The following is a 20,069-nucleotide window of genomic DNA, read 5'->3' on the forward strand; positions in this document are numbered from 1 at the left end:
TGACCAAAATGGTCAGTTGACCCGTTTAGGAGTTATTGCCCTTTATAGTCAATTTTTAACCATTTTTCGTAAATTAAAGTAATCTTTTACAAAAATCTTCTCCTCTGAAACTACTGGGCCAAATTAATCCAAACTTGGCCACAATCATCTTTGGGATATCTAGTTTAAAAAATGTGTGGCGTGACCTGGTCAACCAACCAAGATGGCCGCCACGGTACCGCTAAAAATAGAACATAGGGGTAAAATGCAGTTTTTGGCTTATAACTCAAAAACCAAAGCATTTTGAGGAAATCTGACATGGGATAAAAATGTTTATCAGGTCAAGATCTATCTGCCCTGAAATTTTCAGATGAATCGGTCAATCGGTTGTTGGGTTGCTGCCCCTGAATTGGTAATTTTGAGGAAATTTTGCTGTTTTTGGTTATTATCTTGAATATTATTATAGGTAGAAATAAATTGTAAAGAGCAATAATGTTCAGCAAAGTAAGATCTACAAATAAGTCAAATGACCTAAATGGTCAATTGACCCCTTAAGGAGTTATTGCCCTTTATAGTCAATTTTTAACAATTTTCATTAATTTGGTAAATTTATGTAAATTTTTACCAAATATAGTTCTCTGTTACTAATGGGCAAAGTTCATTATAGATATAATTGTAAGAAGCAAAATCGTTCAGTAAAGTAAGAACTTCAAACACATCACCATCACCAAAATACAATTTTGTCATAAATCCATTTGTGTCCTTTGTTTAATATGCACATAGACCAAGGTGAGCGACACAGGCTCTTTAGAGCCTCTAGTTTTTATTTTCTCATCACTTTGCGTCCGTCGTCCGGCGTCGTCTGTTAACTTTTACAAAAATCTTCTCCTCTGAAACTACTGGGCCAAATTAAACCAAACTTGGCCACAATCATTATTGGGGTTTCTAGTTTAAAAAATGTGTCCGGTGACCCAGCCAACCAACCAAGATGGCCACCATGGCTTAAAATAGAACATAGGGGTAAAGTGCAGTTTTTGGCTTATAACTCAAAAACCAAAGCATTTAGAGCAAATCTGACAGGAGGGGATATTGTTTATCAGGTCAAGATCTGTCTGCCCTAGAATTTTCAGATAAATCGGACAACCTGTTGTTGGGTTGCTGCCCCTGAATTGGTAATTTTAAGGAAATTTTGCTGTTTTTGGTTATTATCTTGAATATTATTATAGATAGAGATAAACTGTAGACTTCAATAATGTTCAGCAAAGTAAGATTTACAAACAAGTCAACATGACCGAAATGGTCAGTTGACCCCTTTAGGAGTTATTGCCCTTTATAGTCAATTTTTAACCATTTTTTGTAAATCTTAGTAATCTTTTACAAAAATCTTCTCCTCTGAAACTACTGGGCCAAATTAATCTAAACTTGGCGACAATCATCTTTGGGGTATGTAGTTTAAAAAATGTGTCCGGTGACCCAGCCAACCAACCAAGATGGGCGCCATGGCTAAAATTAGAAAATAGGGGTAAAATGTAGTTTTTGGCTTATAACTCAAAAACCAAAGCATTTAGAGCAAATTTGACAGGAGGGAAAATTGTTTATCAGGTGAAGATCTGTCTGCCCTAGAATTTTCAGATGAATCGGATAACCGATTGTTAGGTTGCTGCCCCTGAATTGGTAATTTTAAGAAAATTTTTCAGTTTTTATGTTACTATTTTGAATAGTATTATAGTTAGAGATAAACTGTAACCAGCAATAATGTACAGCAAAGTAGGACCTAAAAATAAGTTAACGTGACCAAAATGGTCAATTGACCCCCTAAGGAGTTATTGCCCTTTAAAGTCAATTTTTAACAATTTTCATAAAATTTGTAAATTTTCACTAACATTTTCCACTAAAACTACTGGCCCATGTTCATTATTTATAGAGATAATTGTAAGCAGCAAAAATGTTTAGTAAAGTAAGATGTACAAACACATCACCATCACCAAAACACAATTTTGTCATGAATCCATCTGCTTCCTTTGTTTAATATTCACATAGACCAAGGTGAGCGACACAGGCTCTTTAGAGCCTGTAGTTTGTTTTTACAATTTTTCCATGTTTCATTAAATCATTTGTTCAATATTTATCTCTGATAAAATAACTCAATGTTCAAACGGAAATAAAAAGGGTCAATTCTACATGACAATCTCATTAAACAAGAAAGCTTTTAGTCATATGGTCTTTAATGAGTAACTCCAGCAAATTTAAGTTTAGTAATCATTTTACAAATGATAATCCATTGCCAGATAAATAGAAAAAATTTAGAAAAATAACACATTTCCAAATATTGGTATAGAATGTAAATTACCTGTACCAAAAAAAAATAACCATTTAACAAAAATAACTTTTGCTTTTGTTTGAGTTCTATAATATAAGACATTGAAGGTTTATAACATTAACATTCAACCTTTTTTACTATCAATGTTGAACCTCGTCAAGGTTCAATATTGATAGTAAAATAAAATATCAGATAAAAAAAGTTGAATGCAAATGATATGAACCTTCAAAATCTTTTATTATATGGAGAAAAAATGTGACAAAAATTTGTAAAGGATGGATGCAAGGACGGGCTCTTTTAAAGTAGTTATAAATAACTTGTCATTCTGATAAGAGTATGAAAAACTTTAACCACAACTCAACATCAAAGTTGAAAACAATGATGACACAAAGATGTCATGTTGGATCAATGATGACACAAAGATGTCATGTTGGATCAATGTCTCACTGTAGGTTTTTCCCCCTCTTTATATGAACATGAATTTTTTTTCCAAAGTGTAATTGATTTTCAAATTTGTTTGAAATACCTTCTATTTGAGATATTTTGGCCTTTTTACAAAAGAGGTGGTGATTTAATTTCATTGTGTCAAATATTTACACTTTTTGCCAATACTAGTATATACATCTTGATTTTAAGAGGGATGCACCGTTCTTTATTGACTGTCTGTAACAAGTTAAGACAAAACACATGCGTGATAAAAAGAGAAAAATACTAATCTAATGACATCAAATCACATTATAATTTGAATTTTATATTTTATTAATTACCACTGCAAGTTTTGATTATATTGACCTTGTAATCAAGAAAGAGTGGACATTAATTACATTGTTTTACCATTTTTAAGTTCATTTAACTAATTAGATAATTAGTCTGATTGTTGCTTTTGAGACTCATCAAATTAAATTAAATTTTACATATAATCTTTAGTTCATATTTTAGACTTATGTTTTTTCCATGTATTTAACTTTTCTACTTTCATTTTGGCACCAATTAAATCAATTATGACTACAGCAAAAATATCTGAATTTCAGATGCAAAGTGAAAATTTGACTCCAAAATGATATCCATATTACTGTTTATTAAATTGATAATAATTTAGTTAAAAACTTCTATTGGAAAACATTTTTGACATTCCACGACTTTATTTCTGTGATGTCTTGTTATAGTTGGCCCTTTTGGTTTACAGATATAATGAAAAAGAGAAAAGATATGAACAATTGACACATAATAATAAAACACTAATTTATTATGAGATGCACAAAATCATTGTACAATGTTTGCAAAACATGTATGAAAATGTATAAGAAACATGCAAAAGTGTTATTGTGTTATCTGTGTTGTTTCCTTATAATTGACTTTTGAATAGGCTTCAAGGTTTATCCATGGTACTATATCATGTGTAGGACAGTAAATTAATCTCATAACATCCATCAACCTGAAAAAAAAAGAAACATCAATTTATTTTAATATTTCAAAGGGTTAAAAACATCATCAAAAGCATAATAATCCATTTCAGAGAGAATAATACCAAATTTGACACAAATTTTAATATACTTAAAGCCCCAGTCCCACTAGAGCACGTTCGCACAACGCTCACCGCGATCTAAATTAAATTCAGATCGTGGTGAGGACACGGTATGAGCAGCATGAAAATGTAAATTTTCGTTGCTTTCACGATGCTACTACGTCCTCATTACGCTTCTACAACGATCCCGCTACGATTATAACACGTTCTCACCGCGCTTATTCTGCGACCTGACTACGCTTATGAAGATCTTTCTACGCTCGTCATGTTCTCACTACGACCATACCACGAGTTATCCGATTGCAACACGATCTTACCACGCTTCTACTGCGATTATAGCACGTTCTTACCACGATTACATTACGTTCAAACCGCGATCTTACTACGCTCTCAGCAATAACGTCAACATCGTGTTCCATATCAATACAGTATCATTCCTTCAGTTCTATTTCTTATTAATACGTTACAAAAATACAACCAAGCCACCAAAATCTACTAGAACATGTAGTCGTGGTGTTAGGGTTGATGTAGAGGCAGATGGAGCTCTGAAAGTAACGAATCTTGATCAAGTAGAGATGTCGGACCGACCAATCATACCTAAATTACAACCTATTGCTGGTCCATAAAGCTGAAATGACGATATTTTAGTGAACGATAGCAGATATGAAACAAATGTGATATAGGAAGATGTGGTATGAGTGCCAATGAGACAACTCTCAATCCAAGTAACCATTTTTAAAAGTAATAATTATAGGCCAAGATACGGCCTTCAACACAGAGCCTTGGCTAACACCGAACAGCAAGATATAAAAGGCCCCAAAAATTACTAGTGTAAATCCATTCAAACGGGAAAACCAACGTCCTAATCTGTATGAAAATAAGAAGCATGGTTGAGCCGTTAGATAAAATGGACAAGAAGTCATAATTACATACAGACAAACAAAACCTGGAGAGAATTAATATATTTTATGGGAAAATGACAATGAGAATAATGGTCGTAGTATGAACGTAGTCAGGTCGTAAGAAGAGCGCGCTAGAATCGTACTATGGTCGTAAACAGCGTGATATAGTCGTAGTGGAAGCGTAGTTTGGTCGCAGTGAGAACGTGATGATCGTAGTGAGGTCGTAATAACGTCGCAATGAGATCGTAGGGCAGTTTCTCCGAATAGAATCACGCTTTCGCTACGCTCTCACTACGATGGTACAGCGATCTTAGTGCGCTCTCACTACGCTTCTACTACGACCTGATTTGGCCACGACCGCACCACGATTGTTTTGAACATGTTCAAAGTTGGCCACGCTCATCACGATCTTGAAGACCTCACCACAACTGTGATACGACCTTACTGCGATCTACACGATCGTACTACGATCATCAAAATTTTCATTTTTTTCACAGATTGTAGTGCGATCGTGGCCTAGTGGGACTGGGGTATAATGGAATATCTGTTGAGGAATAATCTTTTTAAAACAGACAAAAGCTTACCAGATATATTTAGCACCACAAATAAGAAAAATTAACAAATAAAGGATAAAGCATGTAAAAAAAAATACTATAATCTAACTGACAGCAGAACAGTTTATTTTGACTGGCTTAGATTTAACATTTTAAAATCAGAAAATTGGAAAAATTAAGACCTTTTATCTATTAATTTTGTGGAATTTTTTTGGGACATTTTATCTAATTTATGACATTTTATCTAATTTTGTGGAAAAAAAATATGTCATTTTATCTAATTTTGGGGAAATTTTTTTTTTACATTTTATCTAATTTTGTGGAAACAAAATTATGACATTTTATCTAATTTTGTAGAAAAGTTTGACATTAATTTAACCTTCTCTTATTCTTGACATTTAAGCATTCTATAAAGGTCATATGGACTTTTAAAGGTTAACATCTCATTCAGAAACATTTTAATACTTCTGCAACAGACTTAAATAACAAACTTTAAAGAATAAATGTAGCCAGGAGCTGGTACACCAGCCTCATTGATATAGATGAATAACATATTGTTTCTGCTTGTGATTATAAAGAAAATACATTAATGATACCTCATATCTTCCTAGGGCTCTTTCTGTCTGCTTGGCACCTACTTCTTCTGCCAATGCCCAGAGATGCTGTAGGCTTGATGATATTGCTTCTAAGTTAGGTACACTCTATAAACATAAAACAATGTGTGAGAAGAAAAGTAACTTTACAGGGAATCTATGTCTATAAATAGGAATCAACTGTTATATATGTTTTGCTTTTAGTATACTGTAAATTCAGAAATTATTGTGAGGTTTTTATTGATGCGAAAAAATGCGACAGAGATTTAAACTCGCATCTTGAAATATTTCATATGAATTAAACAGGATTTTTCTCAAAATCATAAAAATCAAAATCGCATTTAAGTCTAAAATGACAAAATCGCAATAATAAATGCATGCAATAATTCACAGTACATGTTACCTGTCAGCAGGTGACATATTTTATTTGTTGTTTATAAAAGTATATTGGTTCCATAATTTTTTACTTCAAATTTTGAAATTCAAAAAGATAAAGAGGACAATATTCACTGGATTTAAATTGATGTGGTTGAATTTAAAATGAAACTGCTTCATAATTGTAATACTTAATTTGGTTTTGCAGCTGTTTTGATTCAAACAACACTGGTGAGTATTATTCAGAGATAGTGAACCATGAACTATGGGTCATATAACTTTGTTCTTGTACAAAGATGTTAAGAGTCTGCTTAGTTTTATATGCATACTTCAACCATTAGAGCTGCAGCTCAATTATTTGCACAGAACTATTTGTATGTGGATGCTAATGGTACTTAAAAAGTTCACATTTATTGCTCAATAGAAGACTGAAAATGTAAGAATTTTAAAATAACCTTTACACATTATGTTTGAAAAAGCAGGTGTTTGAATGTGAAACATAAATGATGTTTCTAAAAGTAAAAATTTCCTTTTTAGCATGATAAATAAAAAACTGTTCTGGTAAAGTTACAGAGTTTTTAACAAAATAATTTCAATTTATACAATATTTGCAGCTTAACTCACTAAAGTTAATGAAGGAATATTCATAACACCAAAACAAAATAAAATAGGAATGTGACCCTAACGAAAGTTTATATGACCTTAGTATATTCTCTCTATTCTTGAAATAGATGCAGAACATGATATAATTAAAGAACCTTTGTGAACACCCTCACATACCCAGTGCCCTAAAACAAAATCTCACCAGATATGTAAGTTGAAAGACTCATAAATTCTTAAAAAGTAAACAAAGTTTTATTATAATATTTGTTGTTTGATAGGAGTTGAATGACAAACTGTTCCAGTAGTATATTTAGGCCAAAATTCTAGGTCCAAAAGGGGCATAACTTCAAGAAACAGGAATGTGTCCTAAGTATACGAATGCCCCATCCGCACTATCATTTTCTATTTTCAGTGGACCGTGCAAATGGGGTAAAATCTCTAATTTGGCATTAAAATTAGAAAGATCATATCATAAGGATTATGTATACATACTAAGTTTCAAGTTGATTGGACTTCAACTTTAACGAAAACTACCTTGACCAAAAACTTTAACCTGAAGCGGGACAGACGGACGGACGAACGAAAGAACAAATGAACGAATGAACGAACGGAAAGACCAATGAACAGACGCACAGACCAGAAAACATAATGCCCATAAAAGGGGCATAATAAAAATAATGAATCATAATTTCCTGTTGATGTGTATATCTACATTGAATGTCTTTATTATCTACAAAGTTTCATGCTTAATGTTGTGTGTTTTCAGGAAAGTTGAGATGACAAACTTTTGCAGTAGAATATTTAGGTCAACATTCGAAGTCCAAAAGGCGTATAACTCCTAGAAAAATAACTGAATCAAAATTTCCTGTTGATGTGCATATTTGCATAGTATATATATGTTCTTACTATAGAACTATAAAGTTTCATGAAATTCTATTGTGAGGATTCAGAGGAGTTTAGATTACAAAAACAAGACTGACAATGTTTGGATGAACAGACATACAAACAGGTCATTTGGATTGACAGACAGATGGACGGGTCAAAAACATTATACCCTACAGAACTTCGTTGCCTGGGGTATGACAGCATATGGTTTTGGTATGATATCAGTTTGTTAAATGTGTATAAAACCTAGCAATTTAAAATTTAATTTTATAAAAGGAGTGAGTGTACTCATAATGTGTGAAGGTTATTTTGAATTTTGGCACAAAAAAATAATAATTTGAAATTACCATATATCTGATTATCACATTATTATATGTGGATTATTCAAGCTGGGAAACATTGACCTAATTGAAGTTAACAATTATTTTTGAGCAGATTGTAAATGTTTAGTATATTTCTGAGTAATGGGGCAATTTTGAATTATTAATCAGCACACAATGTACATGAAACAAGAATTAACAGAGATACAATCAGTGAAATGTTTACAAATTTTACAATAAAGTTTATATGTAAAACAGTTTTTATTTCACAGAGATAATCATCTTCATTTCTTATTATCACCAAAACTGCAATTTTGCAGATCTCATCCTTATCACAAAACCATGTCATGTGGACAAGCACTTTTGTAAAATATAGTCCAAATAATTATGACGTCTTGAAAGGCTATTTATTTTTTTTGCTTTGACACTTAACTGCAACATTGCAGAAAGACGTCAATGCAAAAAAAAAGTCCCAGATCAGAATCAGGGTCAAAATCATTGGTGGAATCCAACATTGAATATTCATTGTGATTCCTATCATATTAGATCTAATTTGATCTTTTGATTCTTGGAACTATCAATAACAGAAACAACCTATATATACATATTATACAAAAAAGGGTGCAAAAAGACAACAATGCACCATTAAAAGTACTCATAAAACAACAGTAAACAACTTTAAAACTATAAAAACTTGAGAAATTGCATAAATGTGAATATCATCAAGCAATATATATGTGACTTCAAACAAATTAAGAGTGATTGTACTAAAAGTAACAAATAATTTGGTGCACAAAAAGCATGCAAAACAGAAAATGATAACAAGTTATTGCACAAACTGTAAATGTAAATTTCAGACAATTTAAAAAGTTTTATACACAAATTATACAAAATATATCCACACAAATGCGAAAAGCAGAGCTCACAAATTCCTAATGCCTTCTCTCTATTTTTAAGTCCATGTTTTTGGTATATGAAACCCAGCAATCATTGAGATAAAAAAAAATAAGTTGGAAATGCACAATACCATTTGTGATTGAGATTATAAGATAATTTCACTGACAAAGAATACATTGTTAATACAAAATGCAATGGATAAACAAACACATCAATCAATTTTTGTACCTCTGTTTCATTCAAGCCATGATATATTATAATGGAAAAACTACTGACCTGTTCTTAAAAGTTAATAAATGCATGCATTTGATGCGATATATACTTGAGTCTCTTCTTAAAAAAATTAGCGGTTCTTTTTGATTTAAAACATATTGAATGGTCTTATACCATAGATTTATTAAACCAAGTAAACCAAAATTACTTGTAAATAAAAAACCACATTCAAAATATATAAGATATGAAAGCTAAAAAGCTTGGAATATGCAGGAAAAGGGATCATACTAGTCCTATAAATGATTAATCATGATGCAAGGTGAAACAAATTCTCATATTCACATACTGAGATTCCAGTTGTAACTTCAAAAATTCAAAGTGTCAAATGTTAGGCAAGATAACCTCAACAAGTGGTCTGTGAAAGTAAATTAATTGTATTCATGATGTCAGCATCTTTATCATATGCAAACTGAAATGGCTTTTCTATTTGTATAAACAATACTTATATTACATAAAAGTAAAATATATATAACAAATGCATAATAAAAAAATTCTAAAACAATTTAGGCTTATATTATAATTACTACAAGAGTGCACACACTGAAATGTCTCGCCTTCTTTACTAATCATTGATATTATGTTGATAGTCCTAAGTATAAAGCGTTATTACAACTGTCACATAAACTTAACATTAAACAAGATAGTTAAACAAAGACCAATGAACCATGAAAATGAGGTCAAGGTCAGATGAACCATGCCAGGCAGACATGTACAGCTAACAATGCTTCCATACAACAAATATAGTTGACCTATTACTTATAGTTTAAGAAAAATAGACCAAAACACAAAAACTTAACACTGTCCAATGAACCGTGCAATTGAGGTCATGGTCAAATAAAACCTGCGGGACTGACATATAGATCATAATATATTTCCATACACCAAATATAGTTGACCTTTGGCATATAATATTAGATAAAAAGATCAAAACTTAAAAACTTAACTTTGACCACTGAACCATGAAAATGAGGTCAAGGTCAGATGACATCTGCCCGCTAGACATGTACACCTTCCAGTCCTTCCATACACCAAATATACTAGCCCTATTGTTTATAGTATCTGAGATATGGACTTGACCACCAAAACTTAACCTTGTTCACTGATCCATGAAATGAGGTCGAGGTCAAGTGAAAACTGTCTGACGGGCATGAGGACCTTGCAAGGTACGCACATACCAAATATAGTTATCCTATTACTTATAATAAGAGAGAATTCAACGTTACAAAAATTCTGAACTTTTTTTTCAAGTGGTCACTGAACCATGAAAATGAGGTCAAGGACATTAGACATGTGACTGACGGAAACTTCGTAACATGAGGCATCTATATATAAAATATGAAGCATCCAGGTCTTCCACCTTCTAAAATATATAGCTTTAAAGAAGTGAGCTAATACCGCCGCCGCCGTAGCCGCCGGATCACTATCCCTATGTCGAGCTTTCTGCAACAAAAGTTGCAGGCTCGACAAAAATGAACACTTCTATAAGGATACAGGGAAGCAATCAAAATGATAATAAAGCCTTGTTTTGATTGGTCAATTAGTGCAGCCTCTACCTTTACATACTATACATCTTACCGCCAAACAAGGAGAGCGCTCAGATCTTAATTTTTCACAAAAAGAGTCATTATCTAGGTCATGCTGTAAATTTAAAATTGTAATTTGAAAATTACTCAATTTCAAGCTGTTGATTAAACTTCTTATATATCATATGAAAACAAATAATTTTCATAATTGATTATGATAACATATATTCATGACAAAAAATGTTCTGTGTGTTGAAATTTATACTCAAGATATTCCATTTTTTTTTTTAAAGAAAGGCAATGATCTGTTTATATAGACAGAAGTTATCATTATACATTACAATGCTTTCTAAAATCTCAGACTTCATGCAGCATTATAATAATTTTGTTTCCAAAGAACCAGCAGTCATGCCAGACTGCATATGAAAACACATTGAAAAAGTGTAATGCACAGACAGAGAGGAGTTCCAGATTGAAATTTGAACATGCAAAGAAACATTGAGGCGTCAAACTGAAAACTTACATCAGATTTTTTGGATTTCCCTGAATCTTCTATCAGCCAGGATGGTAGTGCTGGTGTTTTATTCATCTAAAACAGAGGAAAATATATTTCTCAAACCTGATAGTACAGAGAATTTCCTAAGATATTGACATAGCATTGTAATGTAATTTGTACTTGATTGATTGGGTGATTAATGTCTCTTTCAGCACAACAGGTAATTATGCGGCAGTCAGTTTTTATCGGTGGAGGAAGCTGAAGTTCCAAAGTAGAACCATGACCACCAGTAGGAAAACTGACAATACTAGTCAATTAAGATTGGAATCAAGTCTTTCTCTTTGCAGAAGATTTATGGTAGACTACTAGAGTAATATTTATAATAGAATAAAATTAATATTTGTTAATCTATGTCATAAATAATTTTTGAACAAAGGTAGAAAAATAATTTCCATGTGTCAATAAACCAAAGATATAAAAAACAAAATTTTCAGACAAATTATTTTTGTTAATTCAAAGGGAGATAACTCAAATTGAGTATGAAAATTTAACAATTTCACATAAGTTCAGTGTATAACCTTTTGATAATTCTTAACTCAAATAAAAGTCTCAGTCATAAAACTTTGATGGTACTTGAAGTACAAAATTTGTGCTTGAACAACCAAATCTATTGTTTTGATTGGTTGAATTCCAAGTCTGAATACCATTATTGTACTCAAAAGTTTTATGAACACAAGGCCAGTACATTATCCAACAAGCTTGTTTTAAGTATAAAACATTACCTCTGCTGATCTGTATAACTTCAATTCTTCAATTCTAAAATCTTTCCAAACAGGTGATGGCTGCTGTAATATTACACGTATTTGTGTTATATTGCTCAGTTCATTCATAAACTGCAGATGAAAATCAAAGTATGATTAACCAGAGAAACAAACATATTACAAGCATTCTCAAATAGCAAACACATATTTAAAGTATTTCTATATAATGTGCATGGCTCTCTCTTTTAAGTGTCCTGACCATTTTTTTGAAGTATTTTTTTTTAAATTTTGTAACAAAAGTTATAAAACCTATTTTTTTTCCTAAATTATAGATCATTTTTCCTAAAAATATGCACATCTACATGTTATGCATCACTGTGCAAAATTTAAAAAAGTATTCTACCTATGTATGTACAAAAGAAATGGATTTCTCAAAATTTGTGATTCACAAACTATTATTGACCAATTTTCATAAAAAATTAATATATACAACTAACAATGAACATCAACTGTACAAAATTTAAGTTGTGTCCTACTTATACTTTTGAAATTTTGGCATTTATAATATTTGTTCACAGACAAAGAGAAAAACAAGAGGCTCATGAATCTTTGATAAACGGCCTTATTATTAATACATTTTTCTTTTTATCTAAACTTCTATACTGCATATTTCAGGAAGAAATAGCTCAACAAAGATCCCATCTAATTCCAGTTTAACTGGATTGTTGCAGTCTGGATTGATGGTTTTAGTTATCAAATAAACTCATTATTTTATTGATTTTGTATTTACATTGTGTAATAGATCAAATTTATTGTTTAGTGTATGCTCATCTGTGTTAATGTGTCTTTTAATTGAGTTAAGCCATTTCAACTGATAGTTTATAGTGTGTCCTTTTTTATGTTGTGATGTTACACTATTATTCCAAATTAGTTTTAATAGGTACCAACCTTTGACTTAATTTGGAATAATAACATAACATCACAACACAACACAATCTGATGTTTAGAAGTTGTTGTTTGTTGATGTGGTTCAAAAGAGCTTGCTGTTCAGTGAAAGCCAAGGCTCCATATTGAAGACTGTACTTTGACCTATAATGGTTTACTTTTACAAATTGTAACTTAGATAGAAAGTTGTCTCATTGGCACTCATACCACATCATCTTATATCTAATCAATTAGCAAAATTAAGGAAGATAAATGTGGCAGGCAGACTAATATTTATGTTTCTTGCCATTAGGACAGAAGTAATTACATGTTTTTTGCCAAGACAGAAGTAATCTTGAGAACCTTCTTCCATATGTGGATTTGGCATCAGCCTAAATCTTCTGACACAAGTTTTCCATTTAGCATCACCTAAAACATAAAATAAAAAATATATGATATCATTAAACTTTCTGTTTGAATATTTTTTGATGATTAGAATACTTTTTAAAGTTAAAAGAAATTATTTCGTTGCCTGATAGTCAATGAAGCTGTTGTTTATATAAAGCACTCATCTATCAATCAATATTATGTTAATGTGAGAAGTACCAGTAGATAGAGTTTAGTGTAAATGTTGTGTGCATTCTCAAAGCTCTTAATGAAAGTAGTAATTGCTATGTATTCTGAAATGAAAACTTAACCATTGATTTCTGCTTTGGAAAATAATCTGTGAGATATGTACATACCACACACTTAAAAATACCCCTTATAAGAATAATGTAAAAATAAAGTTTAATAGTGATATTTGTAAAATTGCATCATAGGACATAGCATGATCACAAGTTAAGCTTGAATTTGTGTAGCAATTATCCCAGCCTTTTCTAATCAAGAAATTCCTGAAAATTTGGTACCAGTTGCTTGATTCCTAATTTTAGGAATCTCTTCATAAGTTAATCCTGGGATAATTGCAACAAAAATGTCTTCCATGGCTAATAAATAAAAGTATTCAGAAACAGGCAGTTGATTAGCGATGTATCCCAAATTTCAGAAGCTGTCATTTGTAGAAAATGCAACAAGAGTTTCATGGGAGAGATGAACACATAGAAACTCAGAAAAACAAACTGATATTCCCTCCCTTCTATCAAAGGGTATAAAAATACCATTTTAAATTCTTTAATTAAAACTTTTTCTTAGGTCTATAAAAAAAGTTCAGATAATATTTTGAGATTATTTCTATGTTGGTCAAGTTACAATTTGACAGGGCAGTTTAATGAGAAGACTGAGGATGTTTTATAAAATTTCAGAAATGTCTTTTGACTTTTTGCAGTTAGCTAAATTTCTGAATAAAGGTTGGGGGATTATAGAAAAGTGACTCTTACCTCCAGCATCACCATTTTCTGCCTGAGCTTTAAACTTGGCTTTTACAGTTATAAAAGCTGTATAACTGTTCTTAAAGTGAATTTCTCCAACCTTAAAAGAGAGTAAAGCATATTGTTTCATATTGGAGTAAAGTTTTTGTAACTCTTGTAAGAGTTTCTTTTGGTAAACAATATTTTTAATATAAAGCAACATTTAGACCTAATATTTCTGTGTCCCACAATTTTTTTTTGCAAACATTCTACATAAAATATGAGAACACATGATACTGACCTTTTATGTTGACATTGTGAGTTTTTAAGTAATGAGGTAAGATGAAAAAAGGAGTATATGGTATATCAATACACAAAACATGATCATTAATCTCACAGAAAAAAAGTAAAAGATCAGCTCTCTCTTTCTTAGTGCTGTTTTATATCTCAAAGTCATCATTACCATTGGATATGTTGCATTAAAAATTTTATACCAAAAAATAAGTAAAGCTTTGTAATATAAATCTACTTTTCATTACAATTATCACATGTAATTAATTTATAAGACACATAGTAATACATACAAAGCATTGGAACCTCTTTAGAAGTATTAATCAATAATAATAATAATAATAAATTCTTTATTTAAAGAGATAGTTACAAAACACTAATCTTCCCTGAGGCCCTCAAATGAAATATTATAAAGTAGACTTTCTGAAACTTATCTGAAATATCAGAAGAAAAGAAAAATATGAATATATCTAGTTTTTTTTCTCCTTTTTTTTATATTATTGGATTGTTTAAGGCTAATGCCTAGAATCTCTTAACTCTATAAACAGATAACAGCTCTGAAATGGGAGGAGCCTGTTTGGAATGTATTCTCTTATACAAACAGGAAATGAATAGTAGGAACATAGGGAAAACCTGAAATTTGGTAACCTGTTAACCCAACTCCACTAAATAACAAATTCATCATGCAATAAACATATCGATTAGTAATATGGAACATAAAACTTTAATAGCGGTTCTAAACTCTTAGATTAGATATGTTTTTCCCAATATTAGTCAATGCATTATGAATACCCTCTACCAATAATAACACTTCAAACATCAAGTATAACACCTCTTTCAACATTTATAGGAAATTGCAATATCATGCTAAATAATGTCTTTAACTGCTCACATGTCATAAAAAATATGAAAGATAATAGTCTACCAGCTAAGTTTTTCTTCAAAAATGTTTTATTCTTAAGCCAATATGAAAGTGGAATCACACAAATATAGATACTGGATTATTTATGTCTCTATCATAAACCATGCATGTCATTGAAAGCTGAGTTTAAGTTGTATTTTAGAATTTCTTCAACAATAAATAATATTTCTGTAAATGAAATTTGAAGGTAATAGTAACAATGGTATGCCTAATGGTAGAAATCAAAATAATATAAAATATAGTTCTAAAATAAGATTTTTTTTTTATTGAAAAATGAATCCAAAAGAATAAATTAATTATTTACCAATTAAAAGTTTCACTCTCAAGTGGGTCACAGTGGCCAATCCAGAAATTTTGATAAGGAGGGGTTGCTCTGACTTGCATAAGAGGGGGCAGCTGCAGTCACGCTTTAGTGATTCCCTAAATAATCAATCGCCAAAAGAAGTCCCCCCACTAAATATGCCTCGCTTCCAAATTATTTTCAAATTATAATTGATCTGTGCTTTGTAGTAATAAGCATTGGTACATAAGTTTCATAACATTTGGTTGTCACAAACTTAAGTTAGAGAATGGAAAGTATAACTGGGATGTACCAACAATTGGACATGCTTTGATACTATATATGCCCTTGAATTTTTACTAGATAACATTTTTGTTCGCTTTGGGGATTCCGTATATCAGCAGATTATCAGAATTCCAATGGGGACTAACTGTGCACCACTTATTGCGGACCTGTTTTTGTATTGCTATGAGTTACAATTTATGACAAAAATAAGCAAAGACCCATCGAAACAATATCTGATAAACAAATTTAATAATACTTTTAGATATTTGGATGATATTTTGGCTCTCAATAATGACGACTTCAGTATGTTTATTAAAGAAATTTATCCTGTTGAACTTACTTTAAATAAAGCTAATACTAACAATAACCACTGCCCTTTCCTCGATTTTGATATCTATATCACTAACGGAAAGCTGAATACTAAAATTTATGATAAAAGAGATGATTTTTCATTTCCTATCGTTAATTACCCATTTTTAGATGGTGACGTTCCTTTGTCACCATCTTACGGTGTTTATATATCTCAACTTGTACGATTCGCTCGTGTATGTAACAATGTTTTAGATTTTAACGAGAGAAATTTATGTATTACTGAAAAATTATTACACCAGGGTTTTCGATATCACAAACTAGTCAAAATAATTTTAGTTTCTTGTGTACAATTTGGAAATTAGTATGGCCTTCATTATCACTGAACTAGTATATATTTGTTTAGGGGCCAGCTGAAGGACGCCTACGGGTGCAGGAATTTCTCGCTACATTGAAGACCTGTTGGTGACCTTCTGCTGTTGTTTTTTTTCTATGGTCGGGTGGTTGTCTCTTTGGCACATTCCCCATTTCCATTCTCAATTTTACATATGTATGCACTACACACCATTGCAAGGGTGACACAAAAGGCAATTTTACCATGGCAGGGGCATGAAAAATAACAATTTTCTCATTCAAAAAAGACATAGCATTAGCTAGAGTATATGTTGAAATTAATGAATATAAATTAAAGCTCAATTGAGTCATGCAAAAAGTAAGGAAAATAATAAGCTTGCGATGAAATTACACTTAAAATCCTGTTCTCTCAGTGGTTATTATCGAAATTATATTTAAATCAAAGCACATATTATGTATGTTATATAAATAAGAAGCATTTGTATAAACCTTTCAATGCAAATTGCATGCATAAAAAAGTACATATGTATATAAAATGTTAGAATAAAAATATATAGAAAAATCCCTGTTTACTCTTACTATTGGAACTTATATTCACACAATGTTCCTTGAAGTTTTTCTTTATGGCTTAATTGACTTACTGTTAAAAGTTACAAGTTTACTGTTTGTAATATTGAGCCTGAATTGCTCAACTGATAAAAATATATGTTTTATTGGTAATCATTTTGGTTGTTGACAATTTCTATCTACCTCTCAATTATATTTTTTTGAGAAAATAGGTAACAACTACTAAAATCAGTAAAAATTGTCATTTAAGGGTAATAACTCTCAAAAGGAGTCATCAAATATTTTTGGTAATACTGACATTTAAAGCTCTTGTATTACTGATCAGTTGTGCAGTTTGTAATGTCTACATGTACATGTACATGTATAATTTATATTTTATAATTTTTCAGATAATCAGCAAAGGTATGAAATTGTCAATTAAGGCCAATAAGGAAAGGAACATCAAATGGTTTGGCTTATATATTATCATTTTTGTCAATCTTGTGTTTTTGATAAGTTTTGCAAAAACTATATACTGTTATTATTTATAGTTTTCAAAATTGTAGGACAAAATTTGAAAATTAGTCAAAAATCATGTTAAGTCGATTTCACTCACATAAAGAGTCATCTAAAGGTTTTGGTTACATCAACATTTATTTTTATCTTCTATTGTTGATCACGTATGCTGTTAAGAGTATCAACACATAAAAACTTGATAAGTCATCCTCACACATTGTTCCAAGCCTCAGGTTTAATATACCAGAAGACAGTATAAAATAAAACTCCAATTGTTTTGTTTAGTCAACAAAAAGACATATTTCAAACTTCCAAATCTCCAATACATTAAACTGGCAAATTAAATAACAATTGAGCCACACATATTAATGATATTATGCTTAACCACCAATAGCAATCATTGAAAGAGGTGACATAAGGCTTGGTTGCAAATTTGTGAGAAAAATTACATCAATATACAAAATAATGGTTATCTGTAAAAAAAATCCACATATAACGTGAGTTGCTCAATTTACCCTTTCACATATTGAAACAGAAATTGGATTGCTACTCTGAAATACAAAACAACATATAAATCATTTAACAATCATATTTAAAATATTAAAATTATTTGTAAAAAGATTCTTATATTCAATTATTTTTCTTCACAAGTAACAATTTCTAAGTGTTACTTATTGCAGCCAGGTAATTGTAGCTTGCTTACTTTATAGGCACTGGCTACGGTTACATGGAAATGTAACAATAATAAAAATATTATTGTTACATTGGAGACTAAATGCCGGAATGCATGGTTGGGTAAGGACCTGTTTAATTACGAATGTAACAATAATTATTGAGGCTACGGTTACATTGCGTTATTGTTACATAAAAAAAAGCAATGTACGATGGGACAAGTAATATGTACTAAATAATAAAAGTTGAGGACATTTATTACATACATTTATAACATACAATTTATTTACTGTTACACAGTATTTTTTTTTATTTACAATGACAATTTCTACAAATCCAGTAAGTTGTTTTTAAAGTCCGACACATTTTTGATGAACGAAATTACGTCCTTCACGGATACGTGTACATACAGAATTTCTTAGTATTTAAGTTACAGTTAGCAAACTTTGCTTTTGATTATCAATTTGCGTCAAGTTATAAAGCTGTATGAAATGTATGTCTTGATATTGTTTCAGTTTCGTTTAAAACGCATCCCAAGTTTTACTTTTTTCACCATGAACAAAATTGGTCCAAAGTATAATGACAGTAATAAGAGTAGGTGTGCAGTTAAAAACTTTAAAAAAGTGAAACCATTGAACTATATTTTTCGAATTTGAAAGTCACACTCCTAATCTTGAGTAGTATCTTTAAGAACATCAAAACCATTAATACGTAGTAAAACTATTCAAAGTGACACCATTTGTTGAATAATAATATTTTATTATTTATCAGTATTAAATTACAAGTATTGTTTAGTACATATGAAAGAATGAAGCAATACAACTATAGAAGATTTAAGTTTAATCAATCTAGCGTACATTGCTGTTTTTCATGTAACAATAACGTAATGTAATCGTAGCCTCAGTAATTATTGTTACATTTGTAATTAATCGGTTCCTCACCCAACTTTGCATTCTGGCAATTAGTCTCCAATGTAACAATAATATTTTTATTATTGTTACATTTCCATGTAACCGTAGCCAGTGCCTACTTTATATTCTTATTTATAACATCATAAATGTACATGTATGGTCTATCTGTATGTGTAATTTTAACCTAGGGTTCAGACAAAAAAGGGAAATTAATGTCTTTTCCGTGCAAGATTGATTGAATAATCTTAATCCGATCCTTCTAAAAATCAATTATGGATTGAATAATTTTATACTACTATAGTATAAGGGGAGATATAATTGCAGTCATCTGTACACAAATTCACTATGAGTATTTGACATGTCATTTGATCAATGATCCCATACCTCTGGATTTGAAATATTTGGAAAGTTTATATCGATAACTCGGCATCCTGAATGAAACTCAGTCTTTCCATCACTTATTGTTAAGATAACTGGATTCTTTATATGCGAGTGGAGAGGCCTATCTGTCATTTTTCCCCAAACTATAACATTGTCGTTCTGTAGTGTTGTTAATGAAGCTTTTAGAGAAAATATCCAATGACCGTAAAACCAAAATGCCACGTCCAATTGAATAAAACTCAAATCAGCATGATTTATTTTCAACAATCTCGATTTTGTTATACTTTGAAAAAATATATAACGTATTACATACACTGATTCAATAT

The 20,069-nt window shown here is 30.8% G+C and overlaps 1 protein-coding gene across 3 annotated transcripts; it reads right to left on the reverse strand.

The window, feature by feature from the left end:
- Window positions 1–3,531: 3,531 nt before the first annotated feature.
- LOC139492678 (nicolin-1-like) lies at window positions 3,532–19,950 on the reverse strand. 3 transcript variants are annotated; one of them, XM_071280831.1, is made up of 9 exons: window positions 19,747–19,950; window positions 18,295–18,330; window positions 14,307–14,397; window positions 13,259–13,359; window positions 12,028–12,138; window positions 11,273–11,338; window positions 10,802–10,864; window positions 5,877–5,981; window positions 3,532–3,734 (listed from the first exon to the last, which is right to left on the reverse strand). In XM_071280831.1, the coding sequence occupies exons 1-9, from the start codon at window positions 19,873–19,875 to the stop codon at window positions 3,693–3,695; spliced, it is 744 nt and encodes a 247-aa protein (XP_071136932.1). In that variant the 5' UTR covers window positions 19,876–19,950; the 3' UTR covers window positions 3,532–3,692. The 3 variants fall into 3 exon arrangements, with proteins under 3 accessions (XP_071136932.1, XP_071136939.1, XP_071136946.1); XM_071280838.1 differs by lacking the exon at window positions 18,295–18,330 and having other exon boundaries at window positions 19,747–19,949; XM_071280845.1 differs by lacking the exon at window positions 10,802–10,864 and having other exon boundaries at window positions 19,747–19,948.
- Between the last annotated feature and the right edge of the window lie 119 nt (window positions 19,951–20,069).

This window comes from Mytilus edulis, chromosome 1 (genome assembly GCF_963676685.1).
Source record: "Mytilus edulis chromosome 1, xbMytEdul2.2, whole genome shotgun sequence".
In the NCBI taxonomy this organism is placed as follows: domain Eukaryota; kingdom Metazoa; phylum Mollusca; class Bivalvia; order Mytilida; family Mytilidae; genus Mytilus; species Mytilus edulis.

What these genes read in the sequence shown, in the direction of transcription:
- LOC139492678 (XM_071280831.1), bottom strand. Translation starts at nt 19,875, where the DNA reads ATGACAGATAGGCCTCTCCACTCGCATATAAAGAATCCAGTTATCTTA. An exon ending in TCTGTCTTGGCAAAAAACAT is followed by an intron (nt 12,139 to 13,258) that starts GTAATTACTTCT and finishes TTTCATCTGCAG; the next exon opens with TTTATGAATGAACTGAGCAA. An exon ending in GAGCCCTAGGAAGATATGAG is followed by an intron (nt 3,735 to 5,876) that starts GTATCATTAATG and finishes TTTTTTTTTCAG; the next exon opens with GTTGATGGATGTTATGAGAT.